We start from the raw sequence: 27,607 nt of genomic DNA on the forward strand, positions 1-27,607 counted from the left end.
TAATACTGGTGCATAGTACTCCTGTTGGCGTCTGCCACCCAAAATTCTCTGATCCAAAATGACCGGAGCACCTATTTGGTGCATTTTGCAGTGCCAGTGAAATCTGCATTCTCTAACCATGCATAGTATCTCAACACAGGTCAGTCAGATGCAGACAAACAAGGTAATGAGGCCAGAGCTGGACTGGACACCAAAATCTGTCCTGTCAGAAATTTCAATCTCAAACTAGTCCACACTGCAGAAGGCTGCAACTAGGACTTGGCGATGGGGCAATGGTTGGGTGATACCAAGTTGTCCTGCTCTTAAAGCAGCCCGAACCCCCAGCCCACCATGAAAGCACCAGAATGGCTAGTGCGGACTTGGTCGGGTTAGGCTCTACCAGCCACATGAAGTTGAGTGAAGGAGGCCAAACAAATGCTATATTTTTGCACATTTAATGAAACTGTCCAGAAAGTCCCTTTTCTTCGAAGTCTATAGGTCTTCTGACTAAGCCTCGAAAGGTCTGCTACAAAGTGTGCACGTTTTGGCATGATATAGTTTTTGCTTTACTTTACTATAGTCTGGGATTTTGTCTGGCGCCAACTGACGGTAGCGCAAACCTGGCTGTCCTTCCCACATTACTTAAAAAGCTAGTTATGCATGCCATAGCTGGTTGGCCTGTTTTGCAACTTCCCACATTATTCACCTACAATCTCTCGCCTGGACACACAATCAAGGAATCCACTAGAAGATACATTTTGGGGTACCTTCTAAACTATGTTTTCGTTTTGTGATACAGGGAGGGTAGAATAGAAGTGCTAATTTTTTTAATATTTAAGGCAAAAAAAAGAAAAGATCAACTTCAGTCAAAGTTCATTATACATTCACTGATCATTTAGAGGAGACAGAATCTATCTGTTTTTGCTATGTTATCTCGTGTTCTATTGAATGATAGCTGTCAACTCATGGAAGGCATTCCATAATTAATGATTCATCAATGTCTTCCGAACAATATCACACGCAAAAAAGACTAGCACCTATTAAGGCTGAAGCCCACATTTTTAAGATTGTTAAGAGTAAGGACTTTAATGATAGTATCACCCATGTACTATTTATACTTTTCTGAAAGACAACTCAATACCGTATTACGAAGACATTTTGTTATTTTTAAATTACGAATCTCAGTAGAATTTACCTTTGGAATGAACCAATACACTTCCTTTGGTGTTTTCAAAAATATATGGTCTGTGTAGCAGAAAACTGAATTTTTAGTTAAAGGATTGGTCCTTACCATTTTCTTGTGTTCAGGGGCTGCTGTGTTCTTAAGTGAGGTAGGGTGGTTTTTATTTTAGTAAAGGTAAAATCTCAGGTCAATGCTCAGGATGAATATCGAATGGTTACATTGGCTGGCTTTTATGTGAAGTTAAGGGAAGTTTTATTTAGGTGTTTTTAATGAACTGGATTCTATTTTATTTTATCTTTTATTTGTATATATTTTGCTGTGCTTAATGGACTACGGTTTAAATAAACTTTGTATGTGACACAACATGAACAAAAATATATGGTCTGCGTACAAGGGCAAAAAAAGAGAAATACTCCATTTTTATGGAAGACAACACAATAAAATATGATAAGAAAATTTAATTTTTTTACAATTTTCTTTACAGATTGAGAATGTCAATAGACATTTAACTTTGGGTTGCACCAATATACTTACTTTGCCTTTAGCAAAAATACCTGATCTGTGTAGAACCACACAAAAAAGAAATGCACATATTTTATCCAGATCAAACCAACATTTTGAAAGAAGCTTCTCACAAAGGAGTGAGCATATACTTTGGCAGGAATACGGCTAATAACAAAACTCATAATCATCATGGCTTTGTAGTTAAAATAAGTTCACTGGAGACAGCCAGGGTGTTTATAAGCATCACACTCAAATATCAGTAGCTAGATAAAGGGTCATTGTTCTTGTGCAAGTCTTTTAAACATCTGTGTCTAGAGATGTATTGAATGAACTTATAAGTATTTCTAAAATGGCAGTAAGCAAAGAAGAGTTGGGTGTTCTTGTTGAACCCTCTTGAACAGCTGCACCTGGAGGCTGAATGAGTTTTCTTTTCAATAGCATTGAGTGGAGAGGTGCTTAGTTGTGAATAGTTTTAACACCAATGGCTGTGAATTCATTGAATTCCTCTATGCCTTTTTCCACAAATGCTTGGAGGCTGTTAATGCAATGTAATGCTCATTGTGACTCCTGCTCTTTGTTAACCCACGTTTCTTTGTTTGTTCTTCTCCCAGGTGAATGCAGAAGAGATTTCTGGGAATAATGGCTACGTCGAACTTGCGTTCTGTGCGAAGAAGCTGGATGATAAGGTATTCCTTGCCAGGTGCTCTGAAGGGTACAAAGTTAATGGAAACATGCAAATTAAATATGGATTGAGCTGGAAATGTGCATTAAATGTATATGTAATACAAAATATATTGTACACGTGGGAAAACCTGATAGTTCCACCTACATTTCATTAATTAAAATACAGGAACAGTCATAAAGCCCAGGAGATTGCGGATCTTGCAAATAATAAACGGATAATTATTTGGGAGCAATTTGTAGAAACCCTAAAATACTAAGGAAGAAATTCTTCGCAATACTTCACACATGGAAAATTTCTAATTATGTAACTAGAGAATGGGAGGAGCCCATGTATGCCATTTATCATTATAGAATTGCTAAGAAATATAAGTCACAATACTACATGATCAATATACTATAAATGGTAATCACAGGAATAAGGATTATGCACGATTGGAGTGGAGAATTGGGAACAAAATTTATTACAAAGTAAACTATTAACATGATCCAATGATTTACAAATCCGGAACTTTGTTATGTGCATATTTGCTTTTGTACATAAATATATAGCTTGGTGTGATCTACCATTTTCCTTCAAGTATTTGTTCTACAATGATGTCAGCACAATAATACATATATTAAGATCAGTAAGAGTCTGGGTCAATGTTGATGTCAAATTTTCCAATGTCTTTATGAAATTTGAGATCCAGTGATTGGTAGAGAAGCATATTTGGATATTCCCCTTCCAGCTGTCCAAAATTATTGTACCTGTGTTGGCAGGGCCTGCTATTGCTAGGATACCAATAATGCAGTTATGGAAGTAGGAAAAACGCATAGTTTTTTAGTGGAGAGAGCTGTGTTTCACGTTCATCATTGAAAAAGGAATGATGTTTTCTCAATGTTGAGCAAATACATTTGTAATAATTTGGGACATCCTACAACAATATTGGTAAACAATGACAAAAATAGAGTCAGAAGTAAAGCTGTATTTAATAATCTAAAATATATTGTTTTTAATTGTAGTGCTGTTAAAACACGTGATATAGCAAAATACCTAGAATTGTGAAACATAATGAGATAAGCGCAACCGCTACTGGCACCAGCACATATAGTTTATATGATACTTATGGTACTTACTATCTCACAGGGAATACGTAGGATTTCCCAGCAACTTGGTGCATCCAGATTTTAGTGTGGAAGGAACACAGAGCACCTCCAACCTACCTGATGTTCCAAAGCTATGGCCTTATAGGGAAACATTACAGTTCTCTGTATATCACCCCGGCTCCAATTATGAATTGTACTAGTGTTAAACAATATAGTTTTTGCTTCTCTGCTTCTATTACATTGGCTTGTTTCAAGACCTCTAGGGCCAGCTGGATGACACCTTGGTGCCTGCTATTCGAATCAGACATTTTGTTTTTAGTGAGAGAAAAGGGGTGCAAAGAAATCTCATGAAACAGTGGACAATTGATATTGTTATCACTAAGACAGGCAGCATGTATATGATGTGCAGTGTCAATAGGTGTATCACCATTCGCATTCTAATAACATTTAAGGCTGTATAAAGGGACGTGAGACTTTGTGCCGCTGAACACCAAATCTCACACATTTTCATGCTCCAACACTCCGGCACACCCAGCAACAGTTATCTAAAGACCTTCAATGGCCAATCCTCATGGAAAAACTTAAGTTGATATTCACATTGATGGTTTTTCTGATTACCAACTGTGGGGCCTTTTGAATTCTCAGACCTTACAAGCACTAGAGGAGTGCACAGTTAAATGGAGACTTTGCTTAGCAGGAGGAACAAACACAAGAAGAGGAAGAAAAGTTATCAAATAAGAAGAAAGCAAATGAGAGTAACAATAAAGCCAACCAATGGTACACAATGTTGTATGTTTTCGGTAAGCCCACGTGCTGCTTACGCTGTCTGGTAGGCGAGAACTAAAAACCTTTTGATGTAATCTGGTCCTTCTGCTCAAGTCATGCAAAATAAAATTAAACATCTGAATTGTGTGTGAGTCTACACAATCCAGGCAAAGGCTCAAGTAAGGTTTCTGACTCTTGTGGAACCTGTGACTATTTGGAGGTTGCCCACATATTTTCTAGGAAACCCAGTAAAAAATGGTTGGGCCTCACATAGAAAAATAACTCTACAAAAGCCCTACCAGATATCAAGCATTACGTAGATAACACAGTGGTGAAGGTTTTGCAATTGAGGTTTTGTACATATGCTGAAGAACCCATCCTTACATGACTACTCTGGTTTTACTTGAAATTGTTTTTTCTGATGGAAGATCAATAGAATTTTCCAACCCGTACTGCCATCTTCTTTACCCAGGAATATCAACCCCAAAGATTACACAGAGTTTTTCTATCAATCCTACCTGCTTCATTGGAAGATAAGATTTACCTCTGTTCAACTTTCCTTTCTGATACATGTTCTTTACATCCAAAGACAACGTCAGCTCCCCATGTGGAAGTGGAGGAGAGGAAAAGCTAATTGAAGGTGTGGGAAGCGGGGATTGATATTGATATCAAGGAAACATATGAGGGAAGGGGCCTAGGAGGTATGCAAGAAAATGTAACACTCCTGCACTTTACGTTAACTTAAAGGGAGTTCCTCCAAGGACCTCAGTGAGCACTTGCATCAATGAGAAATTGGGGGGGGGGGGGGGGTGTCACGCCCCAGAAAGTTTTACCACCAACCACTTATAATTTTTCTGCCTCTGCTGACCCACCACTAGATTTGATGGTCTTCAAGATCGAGGGGACCATGTTCACCTGCGAAAACACGCATTCATTGCCATTCCTCACAACCCTCAGGCATGCTGGATTTAAGACTGATGATTCAGCAATTAGTTCCTCACTGCTTGAAACTCACTCCATTTCAACTGAGTTGTAGCACCGAGGTTCGGAAAGACGAGAATTCGCCTCCCTCACACCTGCAGGTTTTGTTTCATAGTTGCCACCTTTTTAACTGCATCAAACCGATGTGGCTCTCAAAGAAGTGAAATGATCATACCTTCTCTGACAGTGTCTGAGGGTCTGGAGGATGTAGATGACAGATTCAGGTTGGGCATGGAGTCCATCTCATGTGTACCATGCACCACAAGCCGCCACCTTAAGACCAGCCATCTTCAAGGGAGAATGCCTCAGCCCTTCTATGATTGGTTTTCTCTAGATCTTCACTTGAACAGATATTGCCATTTACTGCACATAGCAACAAACACCTGCGAGCAGGCTGGAAGCAATCAGTGCACAGATCCTGGTAAAACATGCCCATTCTGCTTGCCTCAGCAATCTCCCCCTCTACTGTGGTTTTGGTAAGAGCTGATCACCAGTTTCAAGAGACATTTTAAGTAATTTTTTCGTTTGTCTCATATTCTATGCCCACACACTACGTCAAAAGTGTTACTGTCTTTTCTATAGGAAATGTTTTTAAAAAAACAAGACCTTGAGGGTAGGATGCAGGGTATAAGAAAAGACCCATGGGCAGAAGTATGTATTGCACCTGATGTGGACCAGCTCAATATATGCTAGGGAGCCGAGGGCTGAAGAGTTGCATTCCATCCTTCAACAGCATCACTCAAGAGTATCTTTTCTTCCAAAAGGGGGCATACGAAATCTGCTGGGCAGACTCCGAGGATCGATTGAAGTAACACCCTTTAGATCTTATGTTAATCAACCATATTTGCAAACCAGAGACGTTTCAAGGCATGGGCAAAGTGAATAATATCCCAGGGCTCCCACCTATACGGCAGGGTCGGACTGCACATTAGGGGAATTAGGCAGTGCCCAATGGGCTAGTCTCACAGATCACTCTGTGGGCTGGCTTTTTAGCAGTTTGTGGCCAGTTTTATGTGCAGATGGGCTGATTTTTTTGCTGTTGCCTGCAACAAACACAAAAGCATGTGGTCTCCCATACTTTGCATAATACCCACACAGCGCTCTTTACAAGTTCAAAACTGGTCTGGTTTGCAAATGTGGGCCACTTTTTCAACTCTCTTCTTCGTAATGAGGGCCCCTTTTATTTTGGTGCCCGGCATTTTTTTGTCCCATTTTGACTTTGCCAAGGGGCCCCTGGAAAAGTACATTTTGATCTTTCATAGTTCTTTCTATTCCTCTATATCATCCTTTAACATATAATTCAATATTGGTTGGCATCATGGGACTTGAATTAGCAGAAAATGGGTACTACAATACAAAGTTGTTTCAAACAAGGTCACCCCCAAAATATTTCTCGCATACGACCCCAAAATCTATAAGTTAACACTATTACAAACACCTCTAAAATCTCAGCACTTCCTCTGCTCCTGTGCACTCCATCAGAGAAGCATTACTGCCTTGCTGCGGGGGGCACGGTGGGAATCATTCTAAGGCTGGAATAAAGGCATCTTGTTATGAAAGTAGGTCAATGTACAGTAGGTGGTGTGGTGGTATCCTGCTGGCAGGCATTCTGGTGTGGCTCTGTCTTCCAATGTGAAACCACTGCTAATCTACAAAGTCTGAAATGGAGAAGAGGGTAATTGTTCTTGCTTTGAAGAGTGATGTTATATTTCCTGTGAAAGATATGCTGAAAATATGCTGAAAATCCATTGCTAATATATATATATATATATATATATATATATATATATATATATATATATATATATTCACTGAAAAAACCATAGGTTTCACACATGTTATAGTTAGCGGAAATTTTACTGATAAAAAACCAATGAAATTCCCCCGTTATAGTTAGTGCAGGAAACTATAACTCACGCGACCGCAATCCTCTGCTGATGCTAATACTGTATTTAGACACTTATTTGCCCATGTCTTCTTCCATAAATTTTTAGCTATACATATATTTCAAATATTTTTTTTTCATAAAGACACATATGTCATCAGCAGAAGATTGCGGTCGCGTGAGTTATAGTTTCCTGCACTAACTATAACGGGGGAATTTCATTGGTTTTTTATCAGTAAAATTTCTGCTAACTATAACATGTGTGAAACCTATGGTTTTTTCAGTGAATTTGCAAGGTTTTTTAAATGCTAATTCCTAACTATAACGTGTGTCAAACCTATGGTTTTTTCAGTGAATTTGTACGGTTTTTTAAATGCTAAGTTACTTTACGCCATTCGTGGCGTGCGCGCCCACTTAACGCAGTTCGTTCCGTGCGCGCACGGTGCGCATCGCGCACCGTGCGCGCACAGTGAGCACGCGGTGCGCTTCGCGCACCGCGCGCCCACTTTACGCAGTTAGTGCCGTGCACGCATGGTGGGCACGCGGTGCGCTATGCGCACCGCGTGCCCACGTTACGCTAGATGGGCCATGTACGCACGATGCGCTTCGCGCACCGTGCGCACATGGAGGACATATTATGCGCTTCCTTGTGATAGGTAATCTGTTGAAATTTTTGGGGGAAATGCTGTGCTCTTATATGCCATGCACAAATGGTGGCCTTCGGCCACCATTTGCACACGGGGTGGAGAGAGTGTGGATTTTTTTTTTTTAATTTTTTTTACCGTACGCGTACCGTAAGCGTACGGTAAGCATAATCGGCAAAATTTTCGAAAAATAAAAAATTACCGTTTTTTGCCTTGGGGGATCTTTGAAGACTCAACTAACATGGTTATGTGCATGGGCGCTGTCTAAACAGCCCCTTTATATGTTTTTGGCATTTGTTTATCAGCTCCCCCCTCAGAGTGCGGGAGAGAAAATGGCGGCCGCCGCTTCCTGGTTTTGACCGATTCGAATGTTTACTAAGATGTAAGGGCCAATCAGAATCGCGCTCGCGCACGCCACCGTACGCGTACGGTAAGCGCACCGTAAGCGCACCGTAAGCTGGCTCAGATATATATATTGATTTAAAGGCTATTTTCTCAGAATCTACTGAACAGATTTACACCAAACCTACAAAAGGCACTTCCTTGACCTGAGGACTACCTCTCTGCCAAATTTCAAGTAATTCTGTTCAGACGTTCGGGCTGTAGCTGTGTCTAAAGGTCCTATGGAAAAATGCATGGGAAAAACGCGTTTTGGGACCCCCCTTTTATCTCAGCCCCCGCTTGACGAATCCCCCCGAGACTTTCAGGGTAGGAGCGGAGCGTAGCGCCCCACCTATTTTGAAAAATTCGCAAGGATTCGTCGACCGGCGCAAAAGTTATTCAAAATAGAATGTTGCGGATTTCCTATGGAAACGTGGTCCTAACTATAACTACCTACTGGCGACCGCCAGTAGGTAATATATATATATATATATATATATATATATATATATATATATATATAGATATATAGATATATATATATATATATATTCACTGAAAAAACCATAGGTTTCACACATGTTATAGTTAGCTGGACATTTTACTGATAAAAAACCAATGAAATTCCACGTTATAGTTAGTGCAGGCAACTATAACTCACGCAACCGCAATCCTCTGCTGATGCTAATACTGTATTTAGACACTTATTTGCCCATGTCTTCTTCCATTAAATTTTAGCTATACATATATTACAAATATTTTTTTTTCATAAAGACACATATGTCATCAGCAGAGGATTGCGGTTGCGTGAGTTATAGTTGCCTGCACTAACTATAAGGTGGAATTTCATTGGTTTTTTATCAGTAAAATGTCCAGCTAACTATAACATGTGTGAAACCTATGGTTTTTTCAGTGAATTTGCAAGGTTTTTTAAATGCTAATTCCTAACTATAACGTGTGTGAAACCTATGTTTTTTTCAGTGAATTTGTACGTTTTTTTAAATGCTAAGTTACTTTACGCCATTCGTGGCGTGCGCGCCCACTTAACGCAGTTCGTTCCGTGCACCGCGTGCCCACGTTATGCTAGATGGGCCATGAACGCACGATGCGCTTCGCGCACCGTGCGCACATGGAGGACATATGATGAGCATCGTTGTGACAGATAATATATTAGTTTTTGTTTGCTGTTATATGCCATGCGCAAATGTTGCCCTTCGGGCACCTTTTGCACATGGGGTGGGGAGAGTGTGGATACTTATTTATTTTTTTTAATATTTTTTACCGTACGCGTATGGTAAGCATAATCGGCGAAATTTTTGAAAAAATTAAAATTGCCTTTTTTGCTTTGGGGGATCGTTGGGGACTCCCTCAACATGGCTAGGTGCTTGGGAGCTGTCTAAACAGCCCCTTTACATGTTTTTGCCCTTTGTTTTTCAATCCCCTGTCAGAGTGCGAGAGAGAAAATGGCGGCCGCCGCTTCCTGGTTTCGACCGATTCGAATGTTTACTAAGATCTAACGGCCAATCAGAAACGCGCTCGCGCACGTCACCGTACGCGTACGGTAAGCGCACCGTAAGCGCACCGTAAGCTGGCTCAGATATATATATTGATTTAAAGGCTATTTTCTCAAAATCTACTAAACAGATTTACACCAAACCTACAAAAGGCACTTCCTTGACCTGAGGACTACCTCTCTGCCAAATTTCATTTAACTCTGTTCAGCCGTTCGGGCTGTAGCTGTGTCTAAAGGTCCTATGGAAAAATGCATGGGAAAAACGCGTTTTGGGACCCCCCTTTTATCTCAGCCCGCGCTTGACGAATCCCCCCGAGACTTTCAGGGTAGGAGCGGAGCGCAACGCCCCACCTATTTTGAAAATTTGGCGAGGATTCGTCGACCGGCGCCAAAGTTATTCAAAATAGAATGTTGCGGTTTTCCTATGGAAACAGGGTCCTAGCTAGAACTACCTACTGGCGACCGCCAGTAGGTAATATATATATATATATATATATATATATATATATATATATATATATATATATATATATCCAAACAAAGAGAGTTGTCCCCTCAAGGAATCCACACACAGGTAGGTTTAAACTTTGCGTTTATTTGCACAGGCTACAGCCAGGTTGTCGGGGCTCCTCACCATTATGAAAAGGCCGATGCGTTTCGTACTACCTCTAAGCACTTTGTCACAGGCTGAGTCTCTTTTACTTACGCCCAACTCGAAAGCACCTGGATTCACTCAGAAGGTCCGCCCCAGTGGGCGTGGCAGGCACACTGCCTGCTGGTCTCTGTGGTGCTTGTTATCCATCTCCAGTGAGTAGTTGGCGCGTTGCACAGTATGAGTGTATGCATATAGAAGAAGGCAGTCGTCGAAATGCGTCTTGTTTGTGTGTTTTCCCAATAAATTTGGGTTTAATAAGCTCCCGCAAGTGCTTGTACTTTGTGTACGAAGAAGCAGGCAGATATATATACATACATATATATATATATATCGAAACACAAAAGTTTTCCCATTTAGGAGAGCCACATCAGCAGGTAGGTACAAATCCGTTTTATTCAAGAAGCTGCAGCAAAGTGGGTGAACAATCGCCATGATTTAAAGCTGCCTGACGCGTTTCATGCTAACAAAGCATTTCTTCAGAGGCACAGAGTTCATTACCAGTGTGTGACATCAGTACTCTTTTATATAGATTCCACCTGCCACGGTGGGCGTCGGCTCTCGCTGAGCCCGATGGTCCTTGTAGTGCAATTTGTGTTGCTCCAGTGAGTCATTCACACACGGTAACCATCAGGACAAATAAAACCACAGTGGGTTTGGAGACAGTTCTACTCATACTGTGATGCACCATACTACTTCAGGAAAACGACCTCACTGCCATAAGCCCCGCCAGTCGGGTGACTGCAGCGCGAACCGCATACAATGCGGCAGGGCTTCTCCCACGACCGGGACCAGCCGTTTCAAATCCAAACACAAAAGTTTTCCCATTTAGGAGAGCCACACCAGCAGGTAGGTACAAATCCGTTTTATTCAAGAAGCTGCAGCAAAGTGGGTGAACAATCGCCATGATTTAAAGCTGCCTGACGCGTTTCATGCTAACAAAGCATTTCTTCAGAGGCACAGAGTCTATTACCAGTGTGTGACATCAGCACTCTTTTATATAGATTCCACCTGCCACAGTGGGCGTCGGCTCTCGCTTGAATAAAACGGATTTGTACCTACCTGCTGATGTGGCTCTCCTAAATCCTAAAGTCCTTGTGCTCAGGGCTGTGGGTGGCATGGTCCAGACTCCTAGCATCTGAGCACGCGTCTTTCTGAACTGAAAGTGTGGGACCGGCAAGGTGTGGCCGCGAGGCAGTGCTGTTTCATATTTTACCTAATGCTGCAAAATGCCTAAGGAGGCCCTTGTGAAGCAGTGAGTAAAACACCATTGCTAGAAGTATGTCCTTGCAGCCAGAGGCCTCGCCTGCTTAGGCAGGCCACAATCTTTATTAACTTCAACTGAGTGAAGTCTCTGGCGAAGTTGAGAAACTTTTTTTGCCTCCACAGAGGGGACAGTTTTCCGACTTCACAGGTATGGTTAATGTTTCTCTCAGCCACTAGGTTGAATGTTATTCCTAACCAAGGTGTTTTTATTGGTATTTATCATCACATCACAAACTATCCCTCAGAAGGGAAAAGAGGCCTACTTCTGAGAAAATGTCATTACCCCTTCACCTTCGTCCTCATCGTCCCAGTCATTAGAAATTGAGGCAATCATGTGTAGAGAGCCCTGGGGCTGAGGGGCCTGGATACAGGGCGTGACTGAATGCCACACACTGTGCCCTCTGAGCACAGTCTTGCAGTGCTTAATTTGAGCCAGTGGTTTCCGGTGCTCAGCACCGACATTTAGTTGTCAACACCTGTACTTACGACAGGCAGCCATATAGTGCAGCTGTTTGTGTGATTTAGAGATGAGCACACCAACAGTTGTTTACTGATTAAATATACATTAAAAATGACTTTTACCTCCCCCCCCATGCTATTCTTATAGCTTTAGTGGCCTGGAATGGTATGGATTGTCACACTTGTAGGAGTGTTTTAGTTAGTAATTGTGTTGGTATGGTCATTTTGAGTGCTTGCTCGGGCAATGGGTGGTGCGAGCTGCGGAGACCTCCTGACAAAGGCACTAGCACTTATATTTTTACAAATTAAGCATTGCCACAGAGACAGGTTGTGCACAGTGAGCCCCGTGCAGCAGGACAGGAAACTTGATGTAGGTTCATGTGTGTGAGAAATGAGAGGTTTGGAGATGAAAAAGCAGATAGTATAATATCAAACTTGAAATCGAGTAGATGGGATGTATTGTAATTGAGGATGCTATCAAGTCAAGGATCAAAGCATGGTTTCAAAAGAAGTGGCCACACCAAAAGATAAGGAACAGCAATTGCCTTTTATGGGGAGTGTGAGTTGTATTCCAAGTTTGTCAAAAGTTTCTCCTCAATTAATGAACCCTTGGAGAAATTGTTAAAATATATGAAAGAGGTGGTGAACAATTGTGCACTTTGAATCGGGTGAGCCAGAGTTTTATGCAAACACTCTCGCTCCTTGACTATCCTCCAGGCAAGTGTACGTTACATTTGATGCCAGTGTTATAGTCCTAGGTCTACGGACACGTGCTAAATTGTGTACTGACTGTAGGAATATAACAAGCATTAGCAATGCATCGATTTCACCTATGTGATTAATAATACGCTTTTTTGTTGTTGTAAGTTGTAGGTTAGTGAGCAGTTGTGCAATGTAAGTCAATGACACTCCGTTAAAGTCTTATGACTTTTTTATGGAGAAAGGCAATATATTGTGCGCGCCTATGAGTCAACATGATAACTGCAATTGTAATTGTGAATCTGCGTAAAAGTGTGAAAAGGAGGAACACAGATCGCAACATACTGACATTGCTAAAGAAAATAAAAAATGCAGTGGCCTGGAAAGCGTTAAGGTTTCAGTAACATATTGCACAACTGCTCACTAAACTACAACTTACAACAAAAAACAGCTTATTATTAATCACATAAGCGAAACCAATGCATTACCAATGCTTGTTAGGATATAGATACACGAGGGCACTTCACTTGTTTTCGATAAAAGTCTATTGTCACACTACTTTATTTGGCGCACGCACGTAGTTGGTTCATTTGTCATGATGTCTAACACAGCCAGGGTCAGACTGGGATCCAAAATCGGCCCTGGCAAAAGTGCTCGGCTGCCCCCCTCCCTCCCCCCCCCCTCCGTTGGGGGTGCGGCCGAGCTCTTTGCCAGGCCCGGTTTTCGGACGATTTTGTTACAGGGCTGATTTTGCAGCTATGCTGCAAAATCAGCCCTGTAACAAAAGCGGCCCCCAGGGGGCCCAAAAACAGCCCCCACCCTTGCGGCGCACCGGGGAATTGCCCGGTGCTGGTACGGCCAGTCCGGCCCTGAACACAGCATGTGTATGATTATGCGTATGATTTCATGAAGGACCGAGAGGGGGCGCTACCAGTTACATTACTAATAAAAGTGTGTGAAAAGAAAAGGGGCACTGATGCGAGAAGTGTTGCAAGACTGGCACGCACACTCATCCATCCTGCAGTGTCTTTAGTTCACTGATGCTTTGCAGCAATTTTAAGATCTTTATAGAGTTTCTCGTTGCTCAAATGGGTGTAACTTCGGATATTTATATGTTGCCCTCGTCTTAATTGCTTGATTTTGATCTCGAGAAAATGTCACTCGTCGCCGTTGAATGTCACTCATAATTACACTGAAATTATGGAAATGTCAGACATAAGCAATCTCAAACCTTTGCAGCTATGTAAAAAAAAATATACCCGTGAAAGTTTGAATTACAACTTTTTAGGATGGCACGTCACACCAATCAATGGACTAACAAAGTTTTTGATATCTCAGCGATAAGCAATAATTAAACTGGATTTTCGACCTCGGCAGAGGTGACATATCAAGTTCAGCGAGCAGATTAAACAGGCAACAGAAAAGCAAAACTCTGACAAGAAAATGGAAGCTGAGCATGGATGGTAAGAGGTACAGGAAAGAACAGAAAAGACAGCTAACCTGGCGTGTCTTCCATCCGCCCCAGAATCAGGCTGCAGAAGTGTCACTTTTAATGGCCTTACAGATGCCATGTGATCCATTCTTAGGTCATATCACATCATTTCACACAACTCCATAAGAATCTCTTTTAAAATGTGTTACAGGTAGCTGTGACTAATCTGCGTGGGTAAATTAAGGAGAGAGAATAGGGGTGACGGTGGAAAGATTTAGTGAAGTCAGAAGAAGGTCATGAGATGAGTAAAGGCAGGGATGACAATTTGGTATGTAAGGGCATCCACATTTAGGCATGTTGTCAGAGTGAATATGTCAAGTAATGTGAAGAAGGGTTTTTTGAAACTTGGACAGGAAGTCTGATGATAGATTGTAGAGCTAATGTGGTTGATTTGGAAACTGGACAATGGTGGAATATGGAACATGATTTAGAGGCAGTTCCAAGGTGAAGTTGGTGATAATGTTTTGGGTGTGAGCAGCAGGTGTGCTCTAGGGAAGTTTACCGGGGTCTGTTGGTAGAGTCTATAAAAGTGAGTGGTTGTTTCATCTTCCAACATGGTGCAAAGATTCTTTTCTTATGGAAATATAATTATATTAGCTTGTTAGAACAAGGCTCTGAAATTTGGGTGGATTCCCCATGTCAAAATATGACAGTCAATGGAGGAAACCGAAATTATGAGCTATGTACCCATAGTGAAAATGAATGATGCCCGCCTGCTGATGACTTCCTTCATCAGGTTGACTTTGACTATCAAAATGGAATCCACCAAAAAAATAAAAGGAGCAATGCTAGGCCCTGTCATTAAGTCCAGGAATGGCCAAATTAACTTTGGAAGTTTTAATGGACACCCTGTAAGCGTTCTGTACCTGTATAAAAAACACCAATACTGTTGCAGGTACGCTATTGGGTTTGACAACAGACCTCAGAAACAAACTACATGACATAACCCCAAGATGGGAAGGTTTCATCTTTGCCTTGCTCCATGGTGAAAAGGGAGTGCCGAAGGTTTGATTTTAAAGAGATGTTTGAGAAAAAAGAGGCACAGTTGAAAAGCAGTGAAAAAAGGATGTTGAAACAGCAACAAATACTTCTGCATCCGGAAAATCAATTCAGTCCACTCCATACCATTCATACAGGACCAGGCCAATCAGGTATGTAGGTGCTTTGACAGCATCACTGACTGACAACTTCTCAGAAAAGGTATGCTTAAATCTGTTCTAAAACAGCTGTGGCTACATTTTAAAGGAAGCAAATTCCCTGCTCTAGCCCCCTCCATATTGCTCTTGAGAGCTATCTTATGAACCTTGGCAGCACCAACAGGTCTTTCAATAAAGACCTCCAAGTTTCATCCAGAAGGTATCTGGGAGCCTGTGCCCTCAGAGTTCTTGGCACTCTCAGAACCCTGGTCCTCCAAAACCAGTGAGATTATTTCTAAACTGAAAGATTGAGTGGCCAATCTATCGGCAGAGTGCGTTTTAAAGGCGGAAGAGGGCATTGATCTTGAAAGTGATAAGCAAAGAATGCATTGACAACACAGCCATGCCATCAGACAAAAGACAAATTGATGCCAAAGATCTTGGTATATTTCCCATAATTATCTACTGAAGCAAAGCTTTTCCAACAAGCTTGAAAGACACTCATAACAGTTAATGACCATATTTTGAGCCACCTCTACCTTTCCAATCGTTACTTCAATAACATCCTATCACCAGCATCCTGTCCAATTAAAATCCATTAGTAGTAACCCACCAAAATCAGCCTTTGCTAAGAGGGAGGCGAAACATTGTGACCTCACGAGCAAAGCCCGAACCAATGAATGATAACAAATGAGGAATTCACACCTTCTCCTCATCTCCTGAGTTTATATTTTCATTCCAATATTCACTGTTACTCTCCCCAGTGGAGCTGAGTTTAATGGAGGAACTTGCACATTCTGAGTTCCTTGGACGTGATTGTGAAAGGGCGGGGGTGGCGGAGGATGTACAGGTGTGTGAGAGATTAATATGAGAAAAATAAAGAAAATAAACATATTAAATGCTGTAAGGTCCTCCTCAAGTTTTGCATACAGCCTGGAAGGCAAGTCTGAACAGTATCTAAAGGTTAGATATATCCAATGTAGAGATAAACATTAAATACACATCTATTATTCTCATTTAAAACCAAATTGAGCCATTGTTTCTAGTCTATCTTCCCAGTCAAGCAACATTTGGGTTATGGTAAGCCATCAGTGCTTTAAACGGCTTGGGAAGAGTTATAAACAGATACATTGCTTATTTTCAAGCACAGATGGGTAATTGATATGCTATGAAATCCTAGAGGGGGAAATTAACCAATCCAGTATGAATGATCCAGGAATGCTCAAGGATATAGCAATAAAACTTGCACCCTGTAAATATATCTTTGTATTAGCTGGGGGTTGAAACACTACTTTTTCCCCAATGGATTGCACATCTAAGTGACATGTACGAGACAGATCTACTATATATTTGGTCATGTAATGCATGACTTTAGGCAAATTAATGTATGATGTTCTGAGCTTCTGTCGATATACTTTCTTTTTGGCATGGCATCAAAGTAAGGGCATACTTGCTTTTTCTGTGCACCACACAAATCTTCATTGCACAAATCTCGACTACTGTTACAGTGAGCCATCTGTTTGATGATTCTATGGTCATCCTAAAGAAAATATCCAGACCGAATTCTAATGGACATGTCACAGCCTATCTTTGAAGAATCCTGAAGTTGGCTTTTGATTTGACTCTCAAAAGAGATTTGTTCAGGGTAATTTAGGTTCTAAAAACATGTGCACATGAGGGATTGTTTTAAGGCATCTATTAGTAAAAGATGTCCAATAGAAGACGTACTTGTGGAAAAAGCTGAAATTTGATAAAAACTGGCTATAACATAGGCAAATTTAGAATACAACATATTTTGAGTAGGGATGTGCGAAATTCTTGTGATGACGTGAAAGTTCAGCAATATTATGCAAAAATGTAAATTTGTAATTTGGCACTATATTTTAGCGTGGAATACATCCTGTTGTAAATTTATGACATGAAGTATGCATTTACACAAAAGCACGATGAACACCAACCAATCGATTTCTGCTGTTCTGTTGTGTCAAAATGGCATAATTTCAGGAATTTCACATAAGTGTAATGCAAAATTAAAAAAATTATGTGAATCATGCCGGTATAATTTAAATTTCACCTAGATCTACTCTTGACACTACACTGTGGCTATAACACTCCTCATAATTAAAATAATGGCACACTTTTAATATTAATGAATGTCTCAGATCTTCTGCCATCAGTGTCGATCCATGCCAAATGTTCCAGGTCTTGGACAAAGATAAGCACATTCAGGCACAAAACCTTTATTTTTCTCAATGGAGTACCAAAGATGGTAAGGGTCCCAATGTATGGAAGCGAAAGGAGCCACTTCCCTCACAGGTTGGTTTTAAGCAGCCATAATTGAGGAATAGTCAGAGTACCACTGCGCGTACTGCTCTCATGATAGCTACGCTGCTGCTTACGGGTCTCTGAATTTCCTGTTCTACCTGTCTTTCCTTCCTATCTCCAGGCTGCTCTCATCTCATCACGTTTCCATTTCAGTCCCTCACTTCCCTAAAACTTTCCAGTCTCTCTTTGCGCACCCCCTCTCATTTCTTATCTTCTTAGCATTTTCATACACTCCCCTCTCGTTCTACCCTTTACCTTCCCAGCTTCCCAGTTCTCCCTCATCTTCACTCCTCTTCTATCTATGCCATATCCTATCGCCCGAACCTCCATTTAATATTGCTGCAATTCTAACTCTTTCATTTTTATATCTTCTCTTTGTTCTTCTAGGGCTCTCTCTAAATCATCACCCCTTTCTTCCTGTTTTCACCTCCACCATTATTTTTGTCCCTTTCTTTCGCTTTCATATTGACTTTTGCATGTTTGTGTCATCTTTCCTCAAATCCTTACTCTCTACCCCATATCTCACTCTTTCCCTTCCCAGCTATTTTTCACCCTCTCCTTTTCTCCTCCATTTTCCTCCCCTCAATTTCTCCCAATTTGTCTCCTCTTACTTTTCTTCTTCCTTCTTCCCTCTTTCTCACCTGCGTAGCAGGTCTTTTTTTCTCCTTGTCTTTCTCCATCTGTCCTTTCCATTCTACCCTCTCTTTCTCTCTCTACATTAAATCACCCTGCTGTCTTATTCTCTCTCTTCTCTATATCTCCTTACTGCCTCTCCCCTCCGATTCCTTCATTAATTTTGTTCTTCCTTTCATTTCTCATTTCTTCTCCCATCCCATTTCTTCTTTTCCATTTTCTCCTAATGTTCTTTTTTCTCTAGTCACTATCCTTGTCAGAGTGAATCACAAAAGTCACTAATTTGACCTATGCTTAACCCTCTGGTCGCTTGGCTCAAAATTAGTCAGGCTTAACTTCGAGGCAATGTGTAAAGTATTTAAGAAGCACACAAACAGTGTTCAAGTGAAAACACAGCACAAAAAAAAACACAAACCAATTTAGATAATAGATTATGATTTAATAAATTATTTCAGACAAAAATTACAAAAATCCAAAATTTAAAACTGGAGATATTGAACTTTAAAGGTTTAGATAAAAGTAGGGCCAAAAGGTGCAAAGTGCCTACTGAGGGTATTTATTTGTGTTGGACCAGAACAAAGTCACAAGTTCAGGTCGATTGTGATGGAATGCAGACTGAGCAAAGGGCCCAGTTTGGTCTCTGAGAGCTGTACTTTATGTTCTTGGTGCAAGGTCTGCACTGAGTTGCTTTGAGAGGCTTTGTATCATCTGGCATCGGTTTCCATGAACCTGTGCGGCAATGCTTTTTGGGGCTTTGCGCTGCGTCAGTTTTGATGAAGATGTGTAGAAAGGCTTTTTGGGGCTTTGTGTCTTTCAGCATCAGTTACAATGAAGCTTTCAGCTGTGCGGTGAGGCTTTGCGGAACTTCGCGTTACTCAGCATCAGTTCCGATGAAACTTTCAGCTGTTCAGCAAGACTTTACAGGCTTCGCATTACAACATGCTGGATTTCTCCCTGATGCCTACCAAGGGTCCAGGGCCTTAGGAGGCACATCTTGTAGATCAAGGACTCATTCCAGAAAAGTTCAGCAGAGTTCAGGAAGGTCCAGACGGGTCCAGTGCAGAAGGTCAGCTGAGCAGCTGCATGGAGGCCTCTTGAGCTTGCCGTGTCCCTGTAGCTCAGAACAAAAGGTCGGCCAACTGACCCTTGGAATCATTCAGCCTGGACTGAAGAGAGCAGATCCAGTTTTCCTTCTGAAAATCGAGGGCAGGCCTCAAGCAGCAGGACAGATCTCTGGCAGCAGGACGGTCCTCCTTCTGTAATGTCTCCTGGTCCAGGAGTGTGCTGAACTGTTGGTCTGAAGTCCCAATATTTATATCGTGCCGGAGTTTGAAGTGGGAGAAACATCTAGTTCTTTCTGCTGTCTGGTTCTGGTATTTCCTCCTTCCCCTGCCTTGATTGCAAGAGGTAGGCCTGAGATGACAAGATCATGTTTTCAAGTTTTTTATTAGTGTGCTGAGGCAGATCCTTTGAAATGTATGTGGGTAGAGCAGCTCCGCTCCTCCCACCCTGGCCAGATGGCCCATCCTGCCTATACCTAGTCCCTCTTTGTTTTACTGTCTGGTAGAAATACACAAAGACCAACCGCCAACTACACCTAATCATGTGACCCAGGACACAGGCCGCAAGCACCAAATAGTATAAGAAAATGTAAACTTACTAAAACTGCCAATTTCAGAATTGTGGCTTAAAACCCAACTTTACCATTAAAGAGGATTTTAAATTACAATTCATTAGAGACCAAAAATGACATTTCTACTTGTTGCAAGACAAAGGTTAGCATTTATTAAATGTAATAAGATAGCCCAATGTTATCCTGCGGGAGAAGTAGTCCTAAACATGTTCAACTTTATAAATACGTTGCATCCTGCCGTATGAGCTGCTTAGGGCCTACCTTCGGGGCAACTTACATGCATTAAAAAAGGAAGGTTTAGGGTTATTTTGCCTTGTCAAAATGGCAGTTTAAAACAGTTCCACAGGCAGCAGTGGCAGGCCTGAGACATGTTTAAAAAGGCTACTTTAGTCGGTGGCACAATGAGAGCTGCAGGCCCATTAGTAGCATTTAGTGTACAGGCCCTGGGTACATGGAGTACTAGTCAACTAGGTATTTACAAGTAAAGTTAAATGTGCCAATTGGGTTTAAGTCCATTTTACCATGTTTAAAGGAGAGAGCGCAAGTATTTTAGCACCATTTAGCAAGTTCTATCTGCACTCGACCCATGAGACTGGTTGGTGGTGTTGGACTTGGAGGACGCTTATTTCATATCCTCGTTCTGCCGGCCAAAGGACATTACCTTCAGTTCCCGATGGACCACAAGCACTTTCAGTTCACTGTGCTTCTCTTTGGCCTTACCAGTGCTCCTCATGTGTTCACAAAGGTGATGGCGGTGATCACAGCTCTGTGCCCAAATCAGGGGTTCCAGTCTTCCCCTATCTTGACAACTGACTGTTGAAGGCGGACTCGCCCCAGGCTGTTGTCGCCCAGACTACGGCGGACCACCTGCATTCGCTGGGGTTCACTATCAACATGCCAAAGTCACACTTGACTCCCTCTCAGATGCTCCCTTTCATCGGGTCGGTTCTAAACACAGTGCAGTTTCTGGCCTCATCTCCCGAGCAGCTAGTCCAGGACATTCGGGCTATGATACCAATGTTTCAGACTATCCAGGATTTCAGTGAGAATGACTCTGAGGCTACTGGGCCTCATGACCTCCTGTATTCTGCTGGTGGAACATACCTGATGGCATATGTGGGCTTTGCAGTGGGACCTGAAGTTCCAGTAGGTGCAGCATCAGGGGAATCTTTCTGACTACGTCCAGATCTGGGAGGGAACTGCGCACCAACTGCAATAGTGGTTAACAAACCAATATTAGGTCAGAGGCAGATCCCTCTCCCTTCCCCTGCCAGATCTAACAGTGGTGACAGATGCTTCACTTCTGGGATGGGGTGGCCACATGGCAGAGGTGGAAATCGTTGGTGCCAGGTCTCCGGAAGAGTATGGTTTCCATATCTACCTTTTGGAGCTCTGGGCGATCAGACTGGCACTAAAAGCATTTCTTCCCTCTCTCAGGAAGAAAGTGGTGTGGGTGTTCACCGTCAACAAAACCACCATGTCGTACTGCAACAAACAGGGTGGGGTGGGGTCGTGGACCCTGTGTCAAGAGGGTCTCTGCATCTGGACATGGCTGAATTATCAGGACATAACCCTGGTGGTTTAACACCTTGTGGGCTCCTTGAATGCCAGGTTGGACAAACTCAGCTGTCGATCACAAATGGCATCTCAAGTCTTGGTTAGATCTGTTCGCCTCAGAGGAAAACGTGCAGTGTCAGCATTTTCACACATTGGAGTTTCCAAGGTGGCGCTCGCTCATCTAGGCTTTTCATCGTGAGTGGAGCTTTGGCTTCTTGTACCCCTTTCCGCCTGTACCACTTGTGCATAGAGTGCTCAAGAAGATCAAGTACGACCAAGCTCAAGTCATGCTTGTAGCTCTGGATCGGGCCCACAGAGTCTGGTACCATGACCGTCTGAGCATGGCCATCGATCCTCCAATCAGACTGCCCCTTCTGGAGGATCTTGTCACAGCAACAGGGGAGGGTTCTTCACCCAAATCTGTCCAGTCTCCACCTTCTTGCATGGAGATTGAGCGGTGGTAGTTGACAGCTTTCGACCTCCTGCCCAAAGTCTGTGATGTTATCATGTCAGGCGTCCCTCCACTAAAACAGTACACGCCTGTAGATTGAACAAATTTGTGGCATGGTGCATAGCAAAGGCTTTTGATCCCCTTTCTGCTCCTCTTTCAGAGGTTCTCTTGTATATACTTTCATTGGCCCAGCAGGGATCTGCCTTGGGCACTCTTAAGGGATATCTTGCAACCATCTCTACTTTTCTTCGGCTGCCATATCAGCCTTCTTTATTCACGTTTCCCACCGTTAACAGATTATTTAAGGGCCGTACTCATATATTCCCTCCATCTCCTTTTCAAATGCCCCAATGGCACTTAAATCTGGTTCTTACTTTTCTTATGTGTGCTCCCTTCGAGCCTCTTCATAACTGTCCCCTCAGGTTGCTGACTCTCAAAACTGCCTTTCTTATTGCCATCACCTCCGATCGCAGAAAGAGTGAGCTGCAGGCTTTACCTTCTAAGTCCCCTTTTCTATCTGTCTATCTGGATAAAGTGGTACTTCAGACCAAGCTTTCATTTATTCCTAAGGACGTTACGCCTTTTCATGTGGGACGCTCTATCACATTGCCCACCTTTTATCCACCCCCACATCCCTCCAAGGAGGAGGAGAGACTCCACTGTCTGGATCCAAAACATGCATTGTCTTTTTATCTTGATCACACAAAAGACTTCTTGTGGATGATCAACTCTTCATTGTCTATGTGGGTGACAAGAAAGGTTGGGCTGTTCAGAAACAGAACATCTCCTGATAAGTTGTCCTTTGCATTAAGATTTGCTCTGCTTTAGCGAAGAAGGACCCTCCTGTGGGTTTGCGTGCCCATTCCACCGGAGCAATGGCGACAGCAACATAAACACGTGGAGTTCCAGTCCTTGACATCTCTCAGGTAGCTATGTAGGTGTCCTTGCATGCGTTTACCAGACACTACTACATAGACAGCCAAGTCCGGTTGGATGGATACTTTGCCCGTTCGGTCCTCCAGGACTTTTTGGTATGATCTTGGTTGGCAGACCCTACTCTGGGGATGGTATTGCTGGGATATTTATTCGAAAGGTAAGGAATCTATAACTAGAGTCTCTATCAAATGAATAAGGTACTTACCTTCGGTAATGATGTATCTGGTAGAGACGTATTCTAGTTGTAGATTACTTACCACACCACCCATCCTCCCCGCTCTGCGAACTGATGTCTAGAGATTGGGACTCCCCAAAAGGGCCCTAGTTTTGGCTTGGGGCCACCAAGGTGTTTTCTTCCTATGCTCAATGGTCAGGAGTTGTAGATATTTCTTGAAATATAGACTCTGCAACGGGGGTCCATTGTCGCTTTTGAGAGTGTGGGGGACCCCAAATGTTGTGAAGACTTTGTCAAGGCATTTCCTGGTATTATCTCAACAAAAGGGAACTTGGAAAAATCATCTGAAATGACCAGCATGTGCTGCCCTTCAGGTAAACTTCCAAAGTCCATGATGATGTCACACCATGGCCCTTCCCTCGGGCCATCAGTCGCAATTGGATGAGGTTTGTCTGGTAGCCTGCTGGCTTGGCACCAGTGACATTGTGCAACCATATCAGTGACTTCAGCATCCAAGGCGGGGAACCACACCTTCTGCCCCAGCCATGCCTTTGGTTTTCGTGGAGCCTTGGTGGCTTGTGTGTGTCAGGGTGAAGATTGTCACATGCAGTTCTTTAGGGATGACGATCCGGTGACTACACAGGAGGACCCCTGATGGTGTGGTGCTGAGTTCATGGTTGACATTTGAGTGTGCTCAGGTCCTGTTGGGTGAAGTTGTCATCCCTCCCCAGGTCCCGGAAGAAGTCCCTCCACTTCCAAGAGGCACCCGCCTCCAGTGCATTTTAGAGTGCTGAGTCCAGTGTGGTGGAATCAGCGATTACCTGAAGGGAGACAGTGTTGGGGCAGGTGAGTTCTGCCATTGAGTGAGCACACTGTCTGCCTCAAGGGAAAGAGTGAATGGACTGCTTGTCGCTTGCTGTGGATATCTGGAAAGGTAATCAACCGGGATGCCGCAGCCTGGCTTGTATCTCATGGTGAGCTGATACTTCTGAACCTGCAGGGCCCATTCCTCGATCCGGGACAGCTGGTGTGTGGCAGTCCCAGGAAACAGACACAGCAGTGGTTTGTGGTCCATGACGAACCTGAAGGGGTGCTGTACAAGTAGAAGTGGAACAGATGACAGCCTCACTTGATGGTGAAGTCTTCTTTTTTGATGTGTGCAATGCATATCGTTTTTCGATCTCTGGAAGAACTCTGCTGTCATATGCGACAGGGGGCAGCAGTTGTCTCCGGCATGCTGCAGGAGTACGACTCCCAGACCAATGGGGCTGCATAGACCACTTGCTCAGACTCTTTGATGGGCTCAAAGTATGCCATTACGGTGTCTTGGAGGAGTGCTTTCTTTATTGCTTGTAAGGCGTCTTCTTCTGTTGGGCCCATGGTGTTGATGCTTTGGTGAGGCATTTTAACGGGTCCTCTAGTGTCGCTAAGTTGGGGATAGATCTTCCATGGTAGGTTATGAGGCCCAGAAAACTCTGCACTTCTGCTGCAGGTGATGGTCTGGCCACATCCCTTATGTCGAAGCATTGGGATGGGTAAACCTTGACACCGTCCTTGGAAAAGATATAGCCCAAAACCTCCTTTCTTCTTGAAAAAACTGACATTTTGCATGGTTGAGGGTGAGGCCGGCAGCCTCAATCCTTGAGAGGGCGGCATGCAGGTGCCGCCAATGGCTTTCAAGGGTGGGCACATGAATGACGCTGATGACACCTTCAAGGCCTGTCAGAATTTCTCGGATAGCATTTTGGAAGACTTTTGCAGCCGAAGATATTCCGAAGTTGAGCTGGCGGTTCGGAGGAGGCCAAAATGTGTGGAGAATGTTGAAATATATCTGCTATCCTTGTGGACCTCTGGTTGATGGTAGCCTGAGTTCAGATATAGTTTGGAGAACCAGGTCGAGCCATTGATCTCAGCTATAAGGTCATCAAAAGTGGGGGATATTTATGCTGTTCTCTTTTAATTGCTGGTTGGGTAGGTGAATGTCCATGCAGATCCAGACGCAGCCTGGTTGCTTGGGTTTCTTGGCGGCTACCATGGGGGATACCCATGGGGTTGGTCCAGAGACTTTTTCAATGACTCCTACTGGACAGAGATGAAAGGGTGGTGGAGTGCCACTGGGCAGACTGAGGGGTCGATATGAAACAAAGTTACTGGAGCTTTTAGGCAGTCCAGGCCAGTGAATAGGCAGGGGAAGTTGAGGAGAAGTCTGTTCACGTCTCCTGAGAGGTGTCACAGCTGATGAGTGTTTCCCAGTCTGCAGAGGTGACAAAGAATTTGGCTTGGCATGACTGGGTTCCATGTGATGCAACACAGGTGAAGACACCAGCCCTGCCAACAGGATGGAGGTTGTGCTCCCGTACGCGAAGATACATGCTGTTGTGGGCTGCAGGCTGGGCATGGAGCCAGGGTGTGGAAGTGTTGCAATTTAACGATGTTCACAGAAGTGCCTGTGTCAATGAGTGAAGTGGTTGGGGTGCTATCCATGAGGACTTGGCAGGTGGGGCTGATGTGGAGTGCTGGCTGCTCCGGCGTCAGGGCAAATGAGATCAGGAAAATGTCTTCATCGTCCTCACCTCAGACATCACTCTGCCCAGAGAAAGACGTGGGTAGTTCGACCATCCAGAGTGGGCCTGATGTCATGTGTGACTGCCCTTACACCTTGTTGCATGGTGTGCTGCGGCCCCGGGGAGCAACCATTCGGTGTCGCCTTTGTCAGACTTTGGTGAAATGATCTGGCCGAAGACATGCCGAACAAGTCTTGCCTCTAGGCGTGCATTTGTGGAGTGAGTAAGGAGAGAGATGGCAGCCTCCACACTAGTTTTGTGAGGTGTCTTTACCAGGTGTTGACACCTTGTTGGGTAGGCAGGGAGGTCCTCTTGTGAGGGTAGTGGCTGTGTCCACTTTGATGGGCCATGGGGCAGGTTCTGGTGTGGTTGAAAGTTTTTGAAATGCAAGTTCAATCTATTCAGCTCGGTCGTTAGAGAGTTCATAGGAGTAGGTGAGCACGAGCATATAGTCGAGGGGCATGGTGGGGCCGGCGAAGTATATGTTATTTCAGCATAACTGGCCTGCACCCTTGTATAATCTGGGTGTGCACTTCTTTCTGGGGATCATCTCCCATGCATGTACTTGCCGGCTCGCGGAGGTCAGTATAGAAGAGGTTGATAAATTCGCCCTCACGCTGGTGAGCTTGCCGCAATTTGAAGCGTTCAAAATCAGGGTTCATTTGGAGGTCAAAGTGCGCATTCAGGGCCATGACGGCACCATTATAGTCGTCAACAGCACTAGTGTTGAGGAGGTTGCGAAATAATTTGGAGATCTCCTCCCCTGCATACTGTAACAAGAGGGATTGCTTCTTCTTGCCATCTGTCTCTTTAGTGGCCTTGAAATTCTTATTGATGCAAGCTACCCAGGCTTACCATTGGGGCATTGTGGTGGCAGGCGCGCTGAGCACACTGAGGGGAGTAGGCAGGTTGGACGTCCCTCTGACAGCATGGGCAGACATGAGGCCTTGCGGAGGTGCTGTCTACATGCTGTCTTGATGATCCACGCTCATAGCGGCATAGGCCTGAGAAGTGGAAATTTGGCAGCAGGGGGTCGTTGAGGCGCAACAGGTAGGAGACTGCAAAGCTGAAGTTCAGACAGGAAAACCATTACTCACAGCGAAAGGAGCAGTCGTGCAAGTGAGGATCTGGGTGCTGCAGTGACCTTCAATGAGAGGGTGCTGGCATTAAAATTAGCACTTACACCTGATTCTTCACATGCTGGTATGTGCGGGTCGTGACGGTGGAGGCCTGGGCATTGATGGGAGTGGAGTGTGCGCCCTCAGGGCTGGAAGGTGGGTAGCACAATGTAAGGCTCGTAGTGCGGGTTCTGAGGATCGTCAGACAGCCGGGGCTAAGGAGTCGGGCTGTAGGATCAGCTCCAGCCTTGTCATCACTATAATGATGGCCCATGCTGGACCGCCCCAAGCATGTGGTGCTAGCGCGAATAAAGAAGTCTGCAAACTTGAACTCTGGTAGAATTCCTCACTGTCACCTGTCGTGTGGGCGGGATCCGCCTTTATTTCTTAACTCGCCCTGACCTCCAACATAGGGTCAGGGCGTGCATGCGTGTGTGTGTGTGACAGCACGGCGCGTGACCTTGTGCTGTGTTACAGGGCCTACTGCACCCCAATTATGACAGGCTTTCCAAACCAAACAAAGAGTTTGGGTGGCCCACTTCCTTGCTTGTATTAGGGCCCATGGCACCCTTACTGTGTCACTGACTGCCACAGTGGCATAAAGCAAAATGACAGAGCCCCCCTGCAGATTGGGAAGAGGGGGACCTGAGTCTCTTATATCTTACAGATATCTATTGGCCTGCGTCTGAATAGGGGCCCCCTGAAGGGTTGGGTCCCTCTGGAAGGTTGGGGGAGGCTTGCATTCAGGGGCTGCAGGGTCCTGCGATATGCCCCTGTGCTGCCAGCTAAGCCCTCACGGCAGAGTTGACAAAGTGAAGAATGATTTATACTTATATAATGCAGAGACTGTCTGAGTTAATGAGTTGTGGTAAATAAAAATAAAGTAAAAAAGGATAAGTAGACATC

The 27,607-nt window shown here is 43.7% G+C and overlaps 1 protein-coding gene across 1 annotated transcript in view; it reads left to right on the top strand.

Annotated features, from left to right (window-relative positions):
* The window catches only part of LOC146780101 (copine-7-like), a 657,204-nt gene that overhangs the window by 415,470 nt on the left and 214,127 nt on the right, over nucleotides 1-27,607 (top strand). Inside the window, exon 5 of the mRNA XM_085636916.1 lies at nucleotides 2,278-2,352. Coding sequence (XP_085493042.1) covers nucleotides 2,278-2,352 — 75 coding nt within the window. The remainder of the gene's footprint in view (nucleotides 1-2,277; nucleotides 2,353-27,607) is intronic.

The sequence above is a fragment of the Triturus cristatus genome, chromosome 12, assembly GCF_964204655.1.
Source record: "Triturus cristatus chromosome 12, aTriCri1.1, whole genome shotgun sequence".
Taxonomy (NCBI): Eukaryota; Metazoa; Chordata; class Amphibia; order Caudata; family Salamandridae; genus Triturus; species Triturus cristatus.